At 45.0% G+C, this 21,670-nt stretch overlaps 1 protein-coding gene across 3 annotated transcripts; it reads right to left on the reverse strand.

Annotated features, from left to right (window-relative positions):
• Positions 1 to 2,604: 2,604 nt before the first annotated feature.
• Positions 2,605 to 21,174, reverse strand: TRIM27 (tripartite motif containing 27). Of its 3 annotated transcripts, none has more exons than XM_003128235.6 (8): positions 20,398 to 21,174; positions 19,148 to 19,243; positions 17,380 to 17,610; positions 11,350 to 11,372; positions 8,670 to 8,785; positions 8,515 to 8,547; positions 7,027 to 7,053; positions 2,605 to 4,252 (listed from the first exon to the last, which is right to left on the reverse strand). In XM_003128235.6, exons 1-8 carry the CDS (start codon positions 20,815 to 20,817, stop codon positions 3,657 to 3,659), a joined length of 1,542 nt encoding a protein of 513 aa, XP_003128283.1. In that variant the 5' UTR covers positions 20,818 to 21,174; the 3' UTR covers positions 2,605 to 3,656. The 3 variants fall into 3 exon arrangements, 2 of the variants coding, with proteins under 2 accessions (XP_003128283.1, XP_084823841.1); XM_084967715.1 differs by lacking the exon at positions 20,398 to 21,174 and adding an exon at positions 20,209 to 20,326; XR_014809808.1 differs by lacking the exons at positions 2,605 to 4,252; positions 7,027 to 7,053; positions 8,515 to 8,547; positions 8,670 to 8,785; positions 11,350 to 11,372 and adding an exon at positions 13,656 to 16,136 and having other exon boundaries at positions 16,973 to 17,610.
• Between the last annotated feature and the right edge of the window lie 496 nt (positions 21,175 to 21,670).

Consider the following 21,670-nt stretch of genomic DNA (forward strand, 5'->3'; position numbering starts at 1 on the left):
TGTGTATTCTCTCATTTTCACAACCGCAGATCCTGGGTGGCAGGAGCCAGTCTCAGTTTTCCTTTTTTTCTCTGAACCTATCCTTTCTAGGCCTTGGCTGCCTTTGGGGAAAATGCTCTTCAGTACCTGCCAGGTCAGTATCAGAAAAAATAAGAGCAGCTGAAGACAAATACAGTTTTCCTAGGCAACAAAAGAATGAAAGAATGAGTTGCTGAATTCCTAAGTGTGTAAACGACAACTTCAAATGTACTGAGGAAAACCAGGGAGGAGTCAAAAGAAGGCTACCTGGCCCCGTGTTTGCCTTGAGAGGCCCATATCCTGATTCTTTGAATTCAAATGCTTACCTTTCTGCAAATTCATTTATAAGGTTCATTTAACCTCGTTCAAAATGGCAAGGTAGGAGGTCCCACTGTGGCCCAGCAGTTACAAACCAGAGGATAAGGGTTTGATCCCTGGCCCCACCCAGCGGGTTAAGGATCCCACATTACCATGAGCTGTGATGTAGGTTGCAAAGACAGCTCAGATCCTGTGTTGCTGTGGCTGTGGTGTAGGCCAGCAGCCACAGCTCCAATTCGACCCCTGGCCTGGGAACATATGCTGCATGTGCAACCCTAAAAAAGCAAACAAAACAAAACAAAATAACCAAATGACAGGGTTTAAAAAAAATCATACCTCATTGGTAACCATGATCCTTTTGTCCATATTGTAAAAAGGGTATTGGACAGTATAATTTTTGGAGACTTTTTTTCACTCAGCATTGTTAGTAAGAGTCCTTCTTGTAATACATCCGAATTCAGACTGTAGCTTTCAGAAAGTAGCTTTGCTGAATCCATCTAGGTTACTTATCACTGCTGCAGCTGCTCCTAAAGCACCAGGTCTACTGAAGAAGTAGATCCAGTGTGAGAGAGACCCTTCAAGTTGGCCTGGAAACAGCTCCATCAGTTCAGCAGCAAGGTCCACCTAGGGGCACATTTTCTTGGACTGGTATGAACAAGTTGCCCTTTTTGTGGATTCATATTCTTCCTCCCTGCCCCAATGTATTAAATTAAGGGAAAAGCATAATCCATAAATATTGTGAGGTAGGATATGATGTGGTCATGTGTTCCGCCTCAGTTTGAATCTGGGCCCTGCTACTTCCTAGCTGTGCACCCTGGATTAACTGCTACCCTCTCTGTGCTTCAGGTTCCTTATCTGTAAAATAAGAGCAACAGTACCCACTTTGTAGGGTTGTTATGACCATTAAATAAGCTGCTGTGCATAAAGCACTTCATGCTATGTGTCAAGCACTGCTATGCCTGTGTATTAGTATTATATATATATATATATATATATATATATATATATATACATACACACACACACATAATATATGTTATCACGTATATATCTCAATTGAGAGTATTAAGCAAAAGCTAATCTAGCCTCATGGAAACCCCCCTCTATAGCTCCTGGCTATTTCTCTTAAAATTTGATGAATAAATGAATGAAGTAGGACATTATCACCCATTTATGATCTTCAGCCATGAGCCTCAATGGTGGGTACAGGACTAAGTAGGACCACAAAATCTTGTCTTCCGAGGCCATGTCCAGAAGCAGAAAAGAGCCAAATCCTCTCCTCTGGAATAAAGCTATTCTCTCACTCGGCCTATCTTTCCTCCTCAGCACATGGTGATGTTCATGGCCCCAAGCCTTAGGCTGCTGATTCTGAGTTGGGAAGCAAGTTCTGGGCCCTCTGATCTACACCAAGCACAGCTGCATTACCCCACTTCAGTTACTAAAAGGACTTGAGAAGTTCCCATTGTGGCTCAGTGGGTTAAGATATCCTACAAAAGGCAAAAAGACAAAAAAAAAAAAAAAAAATCCATGAGGACATGAGGATGCAGGTTTGATTCCTGGCCTCGCTCAGTGGGTTAAGGATCTGATGTTGCTGTGAGCTGTGGCATAGGCTGGCAGCTGCAGCTCTGATTTGACCCCTAGCCTGGGAACTTCCATAAGCCATGGATGTAGCCCTAAAAAGGAAAAATAAAAATTTAAAAAATAAAAAGGACAGAGTTCCCGTCGTGGCTCAGTGGTTAACGAATCCAACTAGGAACCATGAGGTTGCGAGTTCGATCCCTGGCCTTTCTCAGTGGGTTAAGGATCCCGAGTTGCCGTGAGCTGTGGTGTAGGTTGCAGATGCGGCTCAGATCCCTCATTGCTGTGTCTGTGGTGTAGGCCGGCAGCTACAGCTCCAATTGACCCCTAGCCTGGGAACCTCCATATGCCACGGGAGTGGCCCTACAAAAGGCAAAAAGACCAATAAATAAATAAATAAAATAATAATAAAAAATAGATAAATAAAAATAAAAAGGACTTGAAATAATACTTTCCTAGTAAAGTGACAGGATTAACCAACACAAAGCTATAGGCTGTGGACATCAAACACTACTTTCTCAGCACCATTAGAAAGTAATGACATGGTAGTTTTATCATCAAGTTGAAAGTGTAATATTAGCCAGAATGGAATTCTAGACCCACAGGGGAAGTCAACACCATTAACCATTCCCCTCCTACACCAACATCTATGAACACAATCCTACCAAGGCCCAGAAAACAACAACAATGTAAACAACATCCATACTCACTTTATTTTCAAACAGAGAAGCAAGAACCCAAAGAGAAGAACCATCATGGGCACTTGCTCAAAGTGATCTGCCTTAGCCTTCCGACCTCAGAAGGCCTCGTGATGCAATGGCCATGGGGATGGAATGGCCCCTTGATGGTACACAAGGTAAAGATAAATTCTCCCATCTCTCAGAGGAGACGGGAGGAGACCAAAGTCAATGAATCCCTAGAATACCGCCCCAGATTCCTTCCAGGGATAGTGTATGACTGACCGTCCGTCCACAAATGTGAGTGGGAGGGGATCTAAGAACAATGGATGGTGCTGGGCAGAAAATTATCCTAGATGATGTACATCCAGCCCCAGGATACACCTTTCATTAGAATGAAGGGAGTGACAGAGCCTTCAGAAAAGACAGAGGCGAAGAGCACATTGATTAGAACATTATCTTATAACAGAGGTGGGGCCATTTCCCACCATTATTGTAAAATAAATGTAACTAATCAAAACACATACAGGCCTCTTTAATGGAGTTAATAAAACTATGGTAGATTGGGAGTCAGGGGTAGAGGTACTATTCCCAGGAGAAAAAACTGGGACCAAGGGAGCCATGCTGACAGGATTTTGTAGTTCGGTTGCAGGTTCTTAGAAAGAAGCCCTAGTTCAGAAATGACAGCAAATACCCACTATCATTATGTGGGACTGAGCCAAAGGAAGTCAGACGAAGCCAAGGTGTAAGTATCTTGAATGGCTGTCCAAATGCAACATTATCCATATTCTTTATCCCCTCCAGTAACATGTAAAACCAAGACGTGGGAAACACTGGAGGAGGACATCTGGTTTTTATTTCTGGGCAATCTCGATATGTCTCATTACATCTCACAATTTTCGTGGGAAGGGCGGGGATGGCAGAGAACTTGGACATCCTGCCTCGCCCTGCAGGGGCACGGAAAGTGGTAAATCCGGCTGTGATGGGCAGGGAGCGGCAAGGCAACAAGCTGCCTTATGCCTGGGGTAGCATTACGGCCAGCAGCCCTTTTGGCCTGAGTTCATCTCAAGGGGAGGTCTCCATGGAATGACCATGATTCCCGACATGGCCCGAAAACCCATCGATCCCACTCATGGGGCAGATGATCAGAGGAGCTGCGCTCTTCCCTCCCGAGTAACTCAGACTGAAGTAGGGCCGCACAGGCCCACAGAAGGTAGCGTGAGAGAAAGTAAAGGTGTGACACCTCTCTGTCACGTTGTAGAAGGAGACCTCACCAGCATCATAGTCCAAGAAAATCCCCACCCGCTGGAGAGGGGTCCGCAGGGGGAGGGCAGTCATTGGGGAGGTAAGAGCCCAGTATTCTTTCCCATACCACAAAGACACTGCCCAGAATCCATTCTGGGGGGCCGAGGTTACGCCACCTTTTCTGCACACTGAGTCTTCACAGACACCTATGGTCCACTTGGCTTTATCTCCCACCTCTACCTCCCAATAATGTCTCCCAGCGATGAAGCATGGAGAGCCCAAGACACAGGGAAACAGATTGAACCGCTCAGGGTTGTCGGGCAGGTCCTGCTGGAGGTAACTGTACCGCACTTGCCGCAGATTATCAGAGAGGATCAGGCTGGGGTAGGCGGTGTCTGGATCCAGAGTCACATCCACTGCAGAGAAACAGAGGGGGGCGGGGGGATGCAGTCAGCTGAGCACCAGGAGAGCCCATTCAAGAACACCCAGCTTTTCTCCTACTTCCTAAGAAGAGTGAGAACTCTCCAACAAAGGCCCACTCATCTTACACTGGAGTACATTGTGAAAATTACTACTTGAATTATAGCTAGTTACCTCTTTTAGTCAAGATATATTGGAAGTGCTGAGAATTTTACTTCCATTTGTCTTCTTTCACGTCTTAAGCCACAATACCCATTATAAACTGAATTTAGGTTTTCTTACATGTATGTCCAGTCCTTAATCTGAAAGCCTCAGGGACCAGAAGTTTCTCAGAATTCAGAATGTAGACAGGCAGGGTGTGGCACAGCAGTCTACCAAATATCAATAGTTCTGCTGTGAACCATGTGATCCACTGCCTGGGATAAAGATTGTAAAGAGTCCCCTCAGGAGTTCCTGTCATGGCTCAACGGTTAACAAATCTGACCAGCAACCATGAGGACGCAGGTTCCACCCCTGGCCTTACTCAGTGGGTTAAGGATCTGGCATTTCCATGAGCTATGGTGTAGGTCATAGATGTGGCTCCAATCATATGCTGCTGTGGCTGTGGCACAGGCTGCCAGCTATAGCTCCAATTTGACCCCTAGCCTGGGAACCTCCATATGCTGTGGGTGTGGCCCTCAAAAAGCAAACAAAAAACAAAACAAACAAATAAATAGTCCCCTCATAGATTTAGTTTGGGGATTTTATTTTATTTATTTATTTATTTTAGTCTTTTTATCCTTTGAGGGCCACACTTGTGGCATATGGTGGTTCCCAGGCTAGGGGTCTAATCGAAGCTACAGCTACCGGCCTACACCATAGCCACAGCCACTCAGGATCTGAGCCGTGTCTTCAACCTACACCACAGCTCACAGTAATTCTGGATCCTTAACCCACTGAGCGAGGCCAGGGATCGAACCCACATCTTCATGGATGCTAGTTGGGTTCATTAACCTTTGAGCCATGATGAGAAATCCTCCTAGTCTGGGGATTTTAGAATTGTGGACAAGGAATTGGGGATCTGCCCACCTTTCAAAGCACTCTTTTATAACCTCCAGTGCATAGGATCTTACTCAGCACAGCCGAACCTTATTTATCCTCCTTCAATGTCCAATGCAAGATCTACACCTTCTTCAAAAAATTACTAACCATCCCTAGCCACTACGCTCTCTCTTATTGTTTTTTCTTTTTTGTCTGCACCCATGGCATATGGAAATTCCCGGACCACAGACTGAATCCAAGCGAGAGCTTTGAGGTAAGGAACAGCTGCAGCAATGCCAGATCCTTAACCACCTGTGCCACAGCAGGAACTCCACTCTCTCTTAAATCTAAAATTGTATTGTCAGAGTTCCCATCATGGCTCAGTGGAAACAATCTGACTAGCATCCATGAGGACACAGGTTCAATCCCTGGCATTGCTCAGTGGGTTAAGGACCAGGTATTGCCCTGAGCTGTGGTGTAGATCACAGACCCAGCTTGGATCGGGCATTGCTGTTGCTGTGGTGTAGGCCAGCAGCTATAGCTCTGATTTGACCCCTAGCCTGGGAACCTCCATATGTCATGGGTGTGGCCCTAAAAAGACAAAATAAAATTGTGTTATCACCCATCACATACTCTGCGATTTAGTATTATAGCATCTATATGGTAGTTTCTTGTTTTAAAATCACTGACATTACAAAACTGGGTTGTGATGATTGTTGTGAAACTATAAATGTAATAAAATTCATTGAGTAAAAAAATAAATAAAATCACTGACATAATTCTCTCATTTGCTCTTCGTATCTTGTTCAGGAGAAAGATTCCCAAACATTATGTCTCCGAACTAAAGCTCAGGTAGGCTGCCTGACTCCAACAAAAGGCTCATGACAGGCAACTGGTGGAGGTGACCAAGAACCCCGATGCCTGGTTCTTGGTTCAACAATCCTTTCATGACAGTTGTGCATTTTTTTCTCACATCACAGGTATAGTTCAAACCTCACACCTCATTTACCCCAAGGGTAGGTAGTGTTTTCTGCTCTTTTGTTCCCTCTACAGTATCTTGCACAGTATTAGAAAATATTGAAGCCAGGTATTTAACACATACTTGTTGAAAGAATTATATATGGATTACAGCCAGGGGACATGAATGAAAGAAGACCTGTGGTACACAGTGTCCCTCTGTTCATGAAGAGGATTCCACAAACTAGAAAGTGGTCATGTGACTATGGAAAGTATATGCCTTAGATTGGAGTACCTCTGAGATCAAAGCCTCTCTGAACCTGAGGTGAAGGTGATGGTCAAAGGGAGGACGAGTTTCAACTCTTGCTCTGAGGCATAAAGAACGGATGCCATATTCCCCTTGGACTCCCCCTAGCACTCAAAATAACTGAGTTGAGCTCAATCTTTTTATAAGCCACACCCTTTCCCAAGGCTGGGTGGGCAGAGCAGTGTGTTGGTGTACAAGCAGTGGGGGTGCTCTACTTTTTGGAAACTGTAGTTTCAACTCTGTAATCCTTCGTAGCATCCATGTTTGATTTCCTATTTCAGCTTGGTTTCAGCTCTGAGGCATTTTAGGAGGCAAAGATAGCATAAACATAGAAATAATGTATTTTATGATTGTTGTTTATCATTTTTTTTCACATGTAACCTAAAGGATCCAAATTTAGGCACTTTCCAAAATCATTCACAATAGTAGTTATGTTCATAAGGATTTTTAACTCCTTTCCCAAATGATTTGTCTCCTATCACCCACCTGAGTATAACTGAGCTTCTCTCAGTTCTGAAAAAAATAAAAGAGAAAAGTTATGGAAGTCATCTGAGTATTTCTAGGAAACATCTGACAGAAGGATCTTTGGTTAAAGTCATCATAAAGCAGTGGTTTCCATTAGACACCCCAGGACCCCAGTTGTCAGTCACACACTGATTTCTTCATACAATATATGACTCCTTCTTTCAGCCAAAAGCTCTGCAGGAAAAGGGATTGGGAACTTCAGGCCGAAGGATAATCACATGCCCCAGATTGGTAGCATATGGGATCAAACTGAGCCAAGGTCAAGGATTCCACCCATCCGTGAGCCGGCTGGCTCTGCAGGAAAAAAACATGATTTCAAGTCCACATGATATGTAACTCTTGGTTTTCATAAACAACCCCTGTGTTCTAGTGACACCCACTACCACACTGGGGCAAACAGGACCATTCACTGTAAACTGCATTTACATTTGAAAAGAATTTTCAAACATGCTCTCAGCGAGCCTTTTAAGTGGCAGAAGAATAGGAAAAAGAAATGAGAGTCAGGCCAAGGAACATCACGTCTGAGCTAATCACTTCTGGTATCATCCACTATACTAAGAATGGAGTTTCTCCCTGTTTTGCTTGTGAGTATTCCCTAACTCTATGTTGCTAGATTGGAAAAGAGCATGTATCTGAAAAGATACAATGCAAATAAAGTCTTAGCCTACATAGCAAATTACCAGAGATTATGGGGATTTGTAGTAAGTAAAAAAAAAAGTTCACCTACATATAAAGATTTAACATTCTACCAAACTGCCTAGGAATTTTAGCATTTAGTATATAGGCATATGTGCTATATGCTCATATGTGATCATGAGCAGAAAACTTTGTTTGGAAGATCATCCCTTAAATACCAAGAACACTTTATTTAATAAACATTAAGTGTAGGGTTTATTACAGGTTAGGGTCCATTCTAAAAGGCTTTAGAAATGGTATCTAATTTAACTTAATCCTTAAAACCTTGTGAGGAAAGAGCTATTATCTTCCTCATTTTACAGAGGAGGAAATTAAGAGTATAGAATCCTCAAGTGGCAGAGCTGAGCCCAGGACCCAGGCAGCCCAATTCCTGAATCCCTGTTCTCCCAACCGCTTCCCTGGAGGTATTGCCTCAATCAGCACTATAAATACCAGCTCAAATGAAATGTAGCTAGGATGGTTTCTGTTGATTCTCTTTCTCAATTAAAAGTAATTTTAAATAATCAAATTCTGGATTAATTATTGTTGGCCTATCTTCCTCCTCCATTAATATAAATGGAGAAATGAGTGCAGATAGCTAAATAATTTCAAATTGAAACCAGAGGCTATTATTGAAAAAATTAACAAAGCGAAAAGAGACGTAAAATGGCTGGCCAGTGGATGTCCCCCCTTCCCACTTTGCCACACTTCGTGCAGATGTTGTCTTCCCAGGAAGCGTCAACATCAAAAGCCCAGTTAAGTAGATAAATTTACCTTGGATTTTCTCCATATCTGATTGCATTTTTTCTAAGGGGAGAAAAGAAGATATTCAGTTTGCATCCCACTGTTTGGCTGGAAAATACATCCTCTCGGGCAAACCCTGAGAGCATAAACCCATTTCCCTTCATGGACTTCTCTTCTCATATTACCTGTGAACTGCTTCAGACTCTCAGTCAAGAACAGACATTTCTGGGCAAAAATGTGGATCTTCTCTTGCAGATCTGGAGGTGTGATCCAGGGCTCAGGGATCCTGATTCTTTCAGCCCTAAGGTTAAAGAACAAGAATGAATCCCTTGCCAACCTTCAAACTTTTCAGGGTCCAGGACAAGTCCTGGGTTAAACTGGTCAGTACAGGTGGACAGTCTTTAAAAATAGCCACTACTGGTGGGATTGTAAATTGGTGCAGCCACTGTGGAAAAGAGTATGGAGATTCCTCAGAAAACTAAACATAGAACTACCATTTGATCCAGCAATCCCACTCCTGGGCATCTATCTAGAGAAAACCACGACTCGCAAAGACACGTGTACTCCAATGTTCACTGCAGCACTATTTGCAATAGCCAAGACATGGAAACAACCTAAATGTCCATCGACAGAGGAGTGGATCAAGAAGATGTGGTACATATACACAATGGAATATTACTCAGCCATTAAAAGGAATGAAATACCAGCATTTTTAGCAACACGGATGAACCTAGAAATTATCATGCTAAGTGAAGTCAGCCATACAGTGAGACACCAACATCAAATGCTTTCATTGACATGTGGACTCTGAAAAAAGGACAGATTGAACTTCTTTGCAGAACAGAGGCTGACTCATAGACATTGAAAAACTTATGGTCTCCGGAGGAGACAGTTTGGGGGGTGGGGGGATGTGCTTGGGTTATGGGATGGAAATCCTGTGAAAGTAGATTGTTATGATCATTATACAATTACAGATGTGATAAATTCATTTGACTAATAAAAATATATATATTAAAAAAATTAAAAATAAATAAAAACAAAAATAGCCACTACAGCCTTTTTGCTATTCTCCTCCTAGGCTATAATCCTCTGGGCCAGAATAGGAGAAACATCTTACTTTTTCATATCCCCTACAGCACTAGCTCATGGCTTTTCAAGTGGCAGGTCCCAAAAAGGTTTACTGAATTTAAACCTAATATAAGCCTGACTTTGCCAGAAAGCACCAGGTTCCAGGAAAAAGTCCTTGATATCTGTGGCAGGCAATGATTCAGAAGCCTCAGGTCCCCAAATAGGGTGAGAATGATATCTACAGAGACAGAGGGTCTCTGGACAGTACCCAGTTACACATCACCCCCCTCAAGGGGGTTTATGACTGATTGCTAACTGCCCACCCAATATCCATTCACCTTCCAAATTTTACTAGGTTCATGCCTATCCAGTCTAGATGTGACCTTGTGACCTTTTCTGGCCAATAAGAAGTAAGAAGTACCTTGCGGTAATTTGAGAAGTCTGCTTCAAAAGGAATATGATTTGCATTATCTCTTTCATGCTGGTTGGTACTCTAGCAATTACCTTGGATGCCAAGAATAAGGACCATACCTTGGATGCCAATAATGAGGACCAAGGTGGCAGAAGTTTAATTGAAAAGAAACCGAGAGTCTGATGATCATGGCGCCACCAAACCAGCCCTGGGCTACCTACTTGCACATTTCTTTTTTTTGTTGTTTTGGGGGTTTTTTTGTTTGTTTTGTTTGTTTTACTTGCACATTTCTTTAATGGTGATATTTCCTGTTACATTTAAGCCTAAGTCAATGAAAATTAGAGTTTTCTATCTCAAAGGAAAACTTAACTTCCAAAAAATGCTAGCATCTAAAGGAACTATCTCCCTGTTAGTTCAGAACCACTCTGCTTTCAAAAAGTAAAAGCAGCAAGTGAATGCAGTATTTGTTGAGGTCACTGGCAGGAACTGGTACAAATTCCAGCTCATGACCATCCCACCCTAGGAGCCCTAAAAAATTTCACTTCTAGCCACAATTCTATCCACAGAGTCCTCCCAACCAACCTACCCCATCTGTGATCTCCTCCCATAAGCATCTCAATGTTTCCACATAACCAAGCTGCATTTCCCCAGCAGGGCTTTCACCTTTCAGAGGGTATCAATCAGCTTCAAACTTCAGTTCCTCGGTCTCTACCCCAGTAGGCACTCCTGCACCAAACATCACATCCCCAAGGCCTAGCCCATTTGTCTTTGCCCTCCGACCCTGAAAACACATTTAATCTTGGCTTCTTGCCCATCTGGGCTTTCCCTGACTGGCCATGTCTCAGCTCCCAGGCTGCTCTTCCTCACTTTCTGCCTGATGATAACATTAGAGAAACAATGAGAACAAGAGCCAGGATCTAGGTAACTCATTACTCACTATATTAACTCTGAGCTGGTCATACTTTTCTTAGACCATATTTTCCCCATCACAGAAAAAAGAGAGGCAGAGAAAAAGAAAGACAGAGATAATGAAAGAGAAAAGATTCTGAAATGCTTAGGAAACAAGAACTATAAAATACCCTGCACTTTGCCCAAGTCCCTGTCACAGTCTCCATGGAGGTGTCCTCATTCACCAACAGCACCCTCCAAATAAGCCCCCAACTCTACCCTCTCACCCCTCAAATTTATCAATAATTCCTGAGTTTTACTGCGAAGGGCTGCAGTCCATCTAGTTCTCTGCACACGAGTGACTCAATTCAGGAATAAGCAGGATATGTGTCGGTTGGTTAAAATGTCCTCAGGCTCTGGACTCCTTTCAGAATTTCGACATATGAGGAAGACAGTCCTCTCATGCTTGATTTAACACTGAGGAGAGAAAACTGTACCTGCTCAATGTGTCCCCGATGTCCTACAAGAGAAAGGAAAAGGAGATCCATGAGAAAGCATTCATAACTTCAGTTTTCTTTCATAGGTGTTTGTTGAAAACCCAACTATGGGATGGCCCTCCTGGGAGAAACCAAAGGGACAAGGAATACAACTCAGAGTCCAGGAGATAAAAATTGGGCAGAGGAACCTGGGATGCTCACAATTCGCTATTCGGGCACTTCCTATGTTCTCCTCCTGCACACTGGTCAAGGATTTCAAGATTTCAAACTTACTAACTCAAACATCCCACCCTTGGACCACAACTGCCTACCTAACCAGCTTGCTTTATTTTTTATTTTTATGTATTGGTCACACCCATGGCATGTGGAAGTACCTGGACCAGAGATCAAACCCTCGCCACAGCAGTGACGACACCAGACCCTTAACCTGCCAAGCCACCAGGGAACTCCTGCTTGCTTTCTCTGACTTATTATTGTGAAATTAATTTCAAATACACAGAAAAGCTGCTAGTACAAAGAGCTCCTGTATCCTCTTTTCCCAGACATAAACATGGTCACCTGTAGAATCATTTGAGATAATTGTTTACATTACATTGCTTTACTCCTTTATAATTCTGTATCTCCTAAGAAGCAGGGTTTTTTCTTATATAACTACAGTACAGTTATCAAACTCAGAAAATTGAATATTAATATATTCATCTAATCCACCGTTCATATTCTTTTAATTTTTCTTTTTAGGGCCATATCCATGGCATATCCCAGACTAGGGGTCTAATCGTCGCTGCAGCCACTGGCCTACACCACAGCCACAGCAATGCTGAATCCGAGCCAGGTCTGCGAGCTACACCACAGCTCACGGCAATGCCGGATCTTCAACCTGCTGAGCAAGACCAAGGATCGAACCGGCAACCTCATGGTCACCAGTCAGATTCATTTCCAGCATGCCACAACAGGAACTCCCAATCCACCGTCCATATACTAATTGAACTAATTGTCTTATTAATATTTTTTACAGCTAGTCTCCTCCTCACTCAGGTAATCTAGGATCATTCATTGCATTTAGTCATTATGACATGTCTATAATCTGGAGTGGCTCCTTGGCATTGATCTATCTTTTGTGACATTAACATTGCCTTCATACAGGCTAGTTATTTCATAGAATATCTCTCATTTGGTTTTCTCAGCTATTGCTCTCATGATTAAATCCAAGCTGTACCATTTCTGACTAATGTAGTTGTTCTCCTTCTAAAGATACATGATACTCTTATTGGGGATATTTATAGCTGCTATTTTTCCTTTTGTAATCATCTAAAAGTGATACTTTGAATTTATGTTAATACTTCAGTGCTTATCAAACTCCCCCTCCCCTTAGATAGCATCCATTCATAATTACTGCCTAAATTAACTTTTTCTATGATAGTTACCAAATGGTCATTTTCTTTCTTTCTTTTTTTTTTTTTTTTTTTTTTTTGCTTTTCCATATCCCCTGCATATGTAAGTTCCCAGGCTAGGGGTCGAATTGGAGGTGCAGCTACCAGGCTATACCACAGCCACAGCAACTCAGGATCCAAGCTGCATCTGTGACCTACACCACAGCTCATGCCAACGCTGGATCCTTAAACCACTGTGTGAGGCCAGGGATGGAATCTGCATCCTCATGGATACTAGTCAGGTTCATTACTGCTGAGCCATAGAGGGAACTCCAGAATGGTCATTTTTCTAGATTCAAACTTCCTTCGGTAATGCTTAGTGACATTCTACTTGGAGAACTTTCCTGTAGTTATTAATAGTACGGAGCCATCAATTCATACTTTATTCAAGGGGTTACAATTAATCACTTATTTATTTTGGTGCTCAAAGAGTCTGAGACTTGGAGTTCCTGTCATGACTCAGCAGAAATGATTCTGACTAGTATCCTTGAGGACACAGGTTCCATCCCTGTCTTTATTCAGTGGATTCCAGCATTGCCATGAGCTGTGGTGCAAGTCACAGATGCAGCTCAGATATGGCTTTGCTACAGCTGTGGTGTATGCTGGCAGCTACAGTTCCAGTTTGACCCCTAGCCTGGGAACCTCCATATACCATGGATGCAGCCATAAAAAGATTAAAATCTCACTCTCCTATCTCCTCTCACCCTATTCTCCTCATCCCCATTATTTATGCTTCCAGTATTTCCTTTGCAAAAATAAGCAGATACATGCACTTTCTAATTATCTCTTTCTTACAACGAAGTGTCATATTCTATAAGTTTCACTTACCAACAGAGTATAGAAACAACTCTATTATCAGTTCATAGGTATCTTCCCTTTTCTTTTTTATAGTTGCATAATATTCCTGTGTGTGTGTGTGTGTGTGTGTGTGTCTGTACAATGTTAAATAGAGGTAGACAACAGAGGGCATCTTGCCCTGTTCTTGACCTCGATGGAAGCCCTCTAATTTTCTCCTATTAAGATTCAGTTTACTTTTCAAATGACTTTCACCATGACCAATCTCCCTCATGGAGTCCACTACCTCTCTTTTTTCTCTACTTTTCCTCATCATCCAGTTTTTTTGTTTGCTTTTTCCTTTTTCAGCTCCAACTGTGGCACATGGTAGTTCTGGATCAAATCTGAGCTGCAGCTGTGACCTACACCACAGCTGCAGCAACAGCAGATACTTAACCTGCTGTTCCACAGCAAGAACTCCCATTATCATCCAGTTTTGATTTTATGGTCCATGTGTTCAAAAATATTCTCACCAACACCTTCTACTTTAAAAAAAAAAAAAAAACAAAAAGAGGCAAAACCATAAAGATACATAGCAGATTAGCAGTTGCTACTGGGTAGAAAAGAATGAGGAATAACTGTTTAATGAGTACGACGAGGTCTCCTTCCAAGGTAATAAAAGTGTTCTGGAACTACACTGGCTGTGATGGTTGCACAACATTGTGGGTTTGCTAAATACACTGCATTGTACTCTTTGAAATGATTAAAATGATGAATTTGTTATATTTTATGTTAAGAAAAATCAAAACCAAAATCCTCAGATCTTACAAAGTTCTAATCCTGGATGAGCCCAACTACCTGCTTTCCCTATGTCTGGCACCAGAGCATCACCATCTGAGAAAGTAAGGCCGGGACATGAGAACGTCACACAAGTGGACAAACAAGTCCCAGTGTAAACTAACGTTCACAGATCAGGTAATTCTAATACATCTCGCAGACGAACTGGTTTTCCCACACTCTGAATGATAAATTCAGAACTTGCCCATGGTCCTCAAAATTCATACTTTCTCTAACCTCTGCTCAATGGCAGCAGATGGTCCTGCTTTCCAACTTCAAAAGGGAATAACAGCCAAAGGGCTTTGGCTACCAAACATCACAACTTGCCTGCATCTTCCTCTCCTCACCGTCCTTGCTTCCCATACAACAGAGGATCTTCCAAAAAACTAAGTCTTGCACATACACGTTAGTGACCGTTCCCTTCTGTTTTCTCAGCAACCCTAGTGATTAGTTCATCCTTATAGTTTAATTCTCTTCACCTGAATCCTTACAACCTAGGCGCTCCACCCCAGATCTTACTTTTCTTTAAAAGATGTTTAGCAAGTTTCCTCCTCATTTAGGTTTTTTTGTTTTTGTCTTTTTTGCCATTTCTTGGGCTGCTCCTGTGGCACATGGAGGTTCCCAGGCTAGGGGTCTAATCAGAGCTGTGGCCGCCACTCTATGCCATAGCCACAGCAACACGGGATCCAAGCCACAACCTACACTACAGCTCACGACAACACCAGATTGTTAACCCACTGAGCAAGGTCAGGGATCCAACCTGCAACCTCAAGATTCCTAGTTGGATTCGTTAACCATTGAGCCACGACGGGAACTCCCTCCTCCTCATGTTTAGCTCCTCCTCCCCATTTTTCTTTTAAAATGTTTAGCTAGTTTCTGCAAGCATTCCCTCCCCATGAAGCGCCACAATCCCACTCCCATCCAGCTCTTTATTTTACATCCCCTTCCGTCTTGAAATAGTCATATACTCTTACAGTTTCCATTCACCCTCTGCATCACAACTCTCCCCTTCATGTGGTTCCTGCCCAAGATGTTCCACTGTGGCGGTTCTCCCTAAGACTGTCAGCGATGCCCGTGTTTTTAAATCAAATATCTATCAGCCCTCATACCGGTTCACTTCAACTGCAGTACACTTTGATGTCCACTCCATCCTTCCTGAAACAGTCTTCCTTCCTGGCCTGCCTCTCTGGTCAACTGTTCCTTTTGCAAGCTCTTCCTTCTCTTCCTGGCAATTAAATATTGGTGTTTATTAAGGCTCAAGGTTAAGCCTTCCTCTCGTTTTAATCTAAAGCAGGAGTGGGTAAGCTTTTTCTAAGGAAAAGGCCACAGTTTTTCACAACTACTCAACTCTGCTGTGACAGTAATACATAAATGAATGGGCATGGTTGGTTATGTTCCAATCAAAATGTATGGACAATGAAATAATTTTACATATCATGAAAGTCCTCTGATTTTTTTTTTTTCCCAACCATTCACATCTCTGAAGAGCATACTTAACTCTAAGGACAGACAAAAACAGGTGGTAGACCATGGTTTGCGCATCTTTCTTTTCTTTTCTTTTCTTTTTGGCCATGCCCCCAGCATGCAGAATTTCCTGGGCCAAGGATCAAAACAATGCCGGATCCTTAACTTGTTGTGCCATATGGGAATTCCTGGGGGCCCTTTCTTTTTCTTTTCTTTTTTTTTTTTTTTTTGTCTTTTTGCTATTTCTTTGGGCCGCTCCCGCGGCATATGGAGGTTCCCAGGCTAGGGGTCGAATCGGAGCTGTAGCCACCGGCCTACGCCAGAGCCACAGCAACGCGGGATCCGAGCCGCGTCTGCAACCTACACCACAGCACAGCAACGCCAACGCCGGATCGTTAACCCACTGAGCAAGGGCAGGGACCGAACCCGCAACCTCATGGTTCCTAGTCGGATTCGTTAACCACTGCGCCACGACGGGAACTCCTGAAATTTGAATTCTGATGTTGAGATTATGTGATAAAGAAGTGAACAAACAGGTATTCTAGGTATTGATAAACGCCACTTAGAAAGGGCCCCCAGGAGTTCCCATCGTGGCGCAGTGGTTAACGAATCCAACTAGGAACCATGAGGTTGCAGGTTCGGTCCCTGCCCTTGCTCAGCGGGTTAAAGATCCGGCGTTGCCGTGAGCTGTGGTGTAGGTTGCAGACGCGGCTCGGATCCCGCGTTGCTGTGGCTCTGGCGTAGGCCGGTGGCTACAGCTCCGATTCAACCCCTAGCCTGGGAACCTCCATATGCCGTGGGAGCGGCCCAAGAAATAGCAAAAATAAATAAATAAATAAAAATAAAAATTAAAAAATAAATAAATAAAAATTAAAAAAAAAAAAAAGAATTCAAATTTCAGGAGAGCTTATTCACCACTTAATTCCAGTGTCTAGAATAGTGCCTGACCCGAAATAGACAATATGCACTGAATGAACAAAGACAAGACAGGCATCAGCTTCTTTCCTGTGGTCTTGCTGGGCTGGATCTATTGTAGCTTTATCACCCAAACTATCCAGATTAAATCACAAGACTGCCTGGGCTAACCACTCCTGCTCAAGTGCTTGTTGTTTTATGGCTGGGGTCCTCCACTCATGTGTGTTAGTTAAATCACAGGATACTGGAGTGAGAAGGATCTTTAAATAACATGTGGGCGGAACCTCTCATTACATAATGAACAGATGAGGTCCCGGAGGCCCAGAGAGGTGGAGAGCCTTGCCTGTGATCAGACTACTTATCAGTGCAGGACAGGCCTCAGCAGTAGGCCTTCCTTTTGCCCTTTAGGTGAGACAACGCAACTGACTGACCCAAGGTGTTTCAACCAGGGCCTCTATCATACATTTTCCCCCCACCAGGAGAGAGATTGACAAGCCCTTGCTACTCCCACAGAGTTGACAGGGGAGTAGGGGGCCCTGGATACTGCTTGGCAAAGAGAAGGGGAGACTTTTTAGCAGAAGCCGTCTTGGCAGGGACTCTTAAGCCTTACCTGCAGGAGCTCCCTAGTGGGCTGCTGTTGCTTCTCTTCCAGCTGGGCGATCAGGTTGCTGAGGTGGGAGATGTTGCAAGAGAACTGAGTGATGGCACCATTGATACTGTTGTAGATAGCCAAGTCTAGCTCCTCAAGGCGGGCCAGGAGGCGATACTCATGCTCCTTCAAGGAGTGATACAGCTGCTCAAACTCCCAAACGATCTTCTCCCTCTCCATCTGGGTCAGGCTCTGTGTGGATGACAGGGAAAGGCAGTGGAGAGAGGAAAGGCTACTTCTAGAGCCCTTCATAGTTCTCCCCTGACTATCCAGCCCAAGACTTCCTCATTTCATTCAGGTGTACTGAAATAAGCATCGTGTTCCCTCCCTCATTTTTTCCAGTCTTTACTGACTGGATATACAAGAGTTAAGAACTATTATCCCAGGGATAATCAAGATATAGACCCTGCCCTCAAGGAATTGAGTCAAACGAGAGTTGGGTTCATGTGATATATGTAATCATGGATGGATACGCAAAGACAGGGTGACAATCTGCAGTAGAAGCTGACACAGTCTTCACAGAAGCAATGTTCAAGAAGATTCTTGTAAGAGGAATAGAAGTTTGCCATGTGGTCAAAGAGCAGGAGAGCCTTCCAGGCAGAAGAGATGGCATGGGCAAATCTAATGAGTGGGAAGGGGAGGAAAATGGTTGTGTATGGCTGGAGCACATAAGTGCTGGGGAAGAGGCTAGAAAAAGGTAAGAGCCCTGAAGCCTGGCAAGCTAAAGGGCAAGGACTTAACAGCAACTGGGAGCCATGAAAGACTAGCAGGGAAGTCACATGGTCTGACGTGTGCCCCATGGAGGATGATCTGGAGCACACAGCCAAAATGTCTACAATGGTCCTCAAATAACCTTGATTTGTATGCTTAATTATTTGAGTCCACTCAAGTTTACCAGAAGATTCTCCACCCATCAGATCTATTTTCAAGCAGGGGAGCTGACGTCTCAGTGGATTTTGTGTGCAAAACAAGTGATGGGATTTTATGGCATCGTGAGAGTAAGTTTCATTATACTATTTTTGGTATAGTAAATCCAAAAATTCTTTACTATACCCTGTCCGGGACTGACAAAATTTCTCACAAGATGGTGCCAGACACTACTAGTCTAAGACTTTGCTTTTCAGATGCAAATACTTCTAATGAGTGAGAATTTGTAATATTTTATTTATTGTTCAAAAAGATACTGAAAACACCTAGGTGCTGGACATATAAGTATATATTATAAAAATCTTCATATTTTTGTCTCGTTTTTCAGAACAAAACCCCCAAACATCCCTATCACAAATTAGCACATCAGCCACTTGCTAAGGCCTTGAGATGATAGGGGAAGGAAACAAAGTGAAAAGTTTAGAACTGAAACATTGCCAAGAAAAGGAACTTTCTAGCAAGAAGTTAACTGTTGGGCTTATGGAAAACCGTCTGTCTGCAGAATGGTACCAAAGGAGGCTAACCACCCAAGAATTTCACCTGTATCAGCTTTGTCAAGGATCAATCATGGTCTACACAAAGCTAGAGGATTAAATTTATCTCCAGGGGTTTTAAACTCAGCTATTCCCACCTTTCCTCCAAAATGTAGTAATTTCTTGGTTTTCCAGGTGAATTCTCACCTGCTATGTAAGCTTGTTCCACCCAAACCTGGATGACCTGACTGCACAAGGTTAAGTAACAGCCTTGCAAAAAAAAAAAGAGTGACCAGCAGAACTGACATTATCTGTGTATCGAGTCTTACCAAGAGTTCAGCTCGTGCCTGCTCCCCCTGTGCCCGACGCCTCTTCTTTAAGTCTTTCACTCTTTTTAGATGGTCCAGCTGGTTCTGGATTTGCTCCTGAGAAAAGCAAAAACAGTTGGGCAGTTCAAGATTAGGCAGACCTTAGCATCAATATGGCTACTCTGCTTATCACATGTGCAACCCACATTTCTGATGCCAAGTCCCTGGTTAGAGTCCGTCCTTGGACTACACTGCCGTCACCAGGGCACAGAGGTCACCACACTTCTCTTTTGGTAGTTTGTATCTTAAATGGTGGGTAAGGATACTCCACGGCTTAGTGGAAAGGTGACTGGACTAGGTGGCTTTGAGTTGTCGCTCTTTCACAGTCGCATACTGAGAAGATTTAACAGCTCTTATTTTCTTATTGACATGGGCAAACACCGCTTTCTCAGCCTCCTGGAGGGTTATCACCAGGGTGAGTAAAATGATGTGAAAGCATTATAAATGTTAAGTGAATAATTTTGCATGAATGTACTCACAGTCAAACATGTACATGTTCCTGCAGTCCTCAAACACACAGATCATGCACTCCTTGAATGTTGCCTTACAACTGTTTTATATTTAATACTTTGTTTCCATGTTACTGTTTAGCTGCGCCCGTCTGCTGTTTCATGAGTTTACAAAGGGATCCACACATCAGCTCACTTCACTCAATCTTCATAACTGTGTTACCTCCTTTGAGTCTCACGGTGGTTAACTGACTTAAGCAGTAAGGAGCTCATTTTTCCGTGAGCTTCTAGAAGAAGATGGAGCATAGGGAAGTGGTGGGGAAAGGAGAGGTGATGGCCATCTGCTAGATGTGTATACAGCCAGTTAACGTCCGACTGTGTCGTGTCTGAGATCATCTAGGAGCCATCAGGAGTAAGAGTGTCTCTGAAGCTTGCAGATGCGTACATGGTTTTACGCATTCCTTTTGTACAGTCAAGGGAAGGGGGTCTCCATGGGCCGTGCCGGTGAGCGGGGAAACAGAGGGGCACATAAGGAAAGAAGAGTGGGGGTGGGGAGACTTCTGGCTTCCTCACCAGCTACAGGTTTTCCTCCCAAATCTGAGTGCCGAGGCTCTGGAGCAGACAGAGAGGAAATGACGGCTGTGAACCACACGTCCGGCTCAGCCATTTTCTAGGCGGAAAAAAGGAAGCCCCTTTGGCTCTCTACTCCCTTTGTCCGACTCGCGCTCCAGCCCCTCCCCAGCCCGCGCGCCCGGCCCTCACCTTGAAGCCCTCCACCGCCTCCTCGAGCGGCAGCACGCTGTGGCCGCGGTGCTCGCGGGAGCGGTCGCACACCACGCAGATGGGCATCTGGTCCTCCTCGCAGTACAGCTTCAGGGGCTCGCGGTGTTTCTCGCACACGCCCATCTCGCCTCCCGGCCCCGACGGCCGCTCGGTGCGCAACTGTTTCACCAGCTGGGTCACGTTGGCCAGGTGCCGGTTGGGCCGCATGTGCCGCTGCGGGAAGGTCTCCCGGCACTGCGGGCACGACACATTGGTCTCCGCCGCGCCCCAGCAGCGGGCGAGGCAGGCGCAACAGATGTTGTGGCCGCAGTCCAGCATCATGGGCTCGACAAAGTACTGCAGACACACGGGGCAGGTGGTCTCCTGCTGTAAGCACTCGGCCACGCTCCCGGAGGCCATGGCGCGGGCCCGCGGGGGCGCACGGGCATGGGCCCTTGAGCCCAGCCCTGCGAGGAGCCCAACTCTACGGCTCTTCCCTCCCGTTCGCTGCTTCGGGGCGGCGCGGGGAGGCGAGCCCGGCTGACGGAGGGCGGCGCCTCCCGGGCCCTGATCCCAGACGCGCCCGCGCGTTGGAACCGGGGGTGGTCGGGCCGCGGGGCCCAGCTGAATGACGTGGGGGTACTTCGGCCCCACGAAGCCCGACAGCTACGCCAGGGGGTCGCGAACCAGAGGCTGCGCCAGTCGGACTCCAGGAGCCGGGCGCTAGGAAGGCGCGAGACAACGTGGCCTTGTCCCAGCGGGTCCCGGCGGCCGCACAGACCCCACCCCGGCGCGAGCGGAAGAGGCGGGGCGGGGGCGGGGCTTGGCCCGAGCCACCCGGCGCCGCACGATTTTCTGGCCTGAGGGCTGGGCAGTTTTCCCCTCCTAGGACCTGGGAGGCCTTGCCCGCTGCCCTGGGGCTGACCGGGCGGGGAGCCTCAGGAGCAGGTAACCGAGGCAGGCGGTGTCCGCGGGGCGCGACGGAGACAGGGTAGCCCCTGCCTGCACGCGCCAGGCCCACCCGAGTTTCCGTGGCCCTGGGCCTAGCCCCCTAGTCCTTTATTGGGCTTCCTGCCTGGTGCCGAGGCCTCAGCAACGGCGAGAGAAAGCTAGCTTTGTGTTGGCGTGGGAAGAGGAGACATCTGGCCTCCTTGGGAGGCCGGAGGGGTGGGGGGTAGCCCACTGAGCCCCACCCAGTCTGTGAGAAGCTTTGTCTAACAACCCCATTAACAGGCAGTCGCAATTTTGTTTCTGAAAAGAAAGGCTTAATTAT

This window comes from Sus scrofa, chromosome 7 (genome assembly GCF_054392235.1).
Source record: "Sus scrofa isolate SSC_HxYL_T2T_F1_AM1 chromosome 7, Sscrofa_HxYL_maternal_Yorkshire_Landrace_v2.0, whole genome shotgun sequence".
In the NCBI taxonomy this organism is placed as follows: Eukaryota; Metazoa; Chordata; class Mammalia; order Artiodactyla; family Suidae; genus Sus; species Sus scrofa.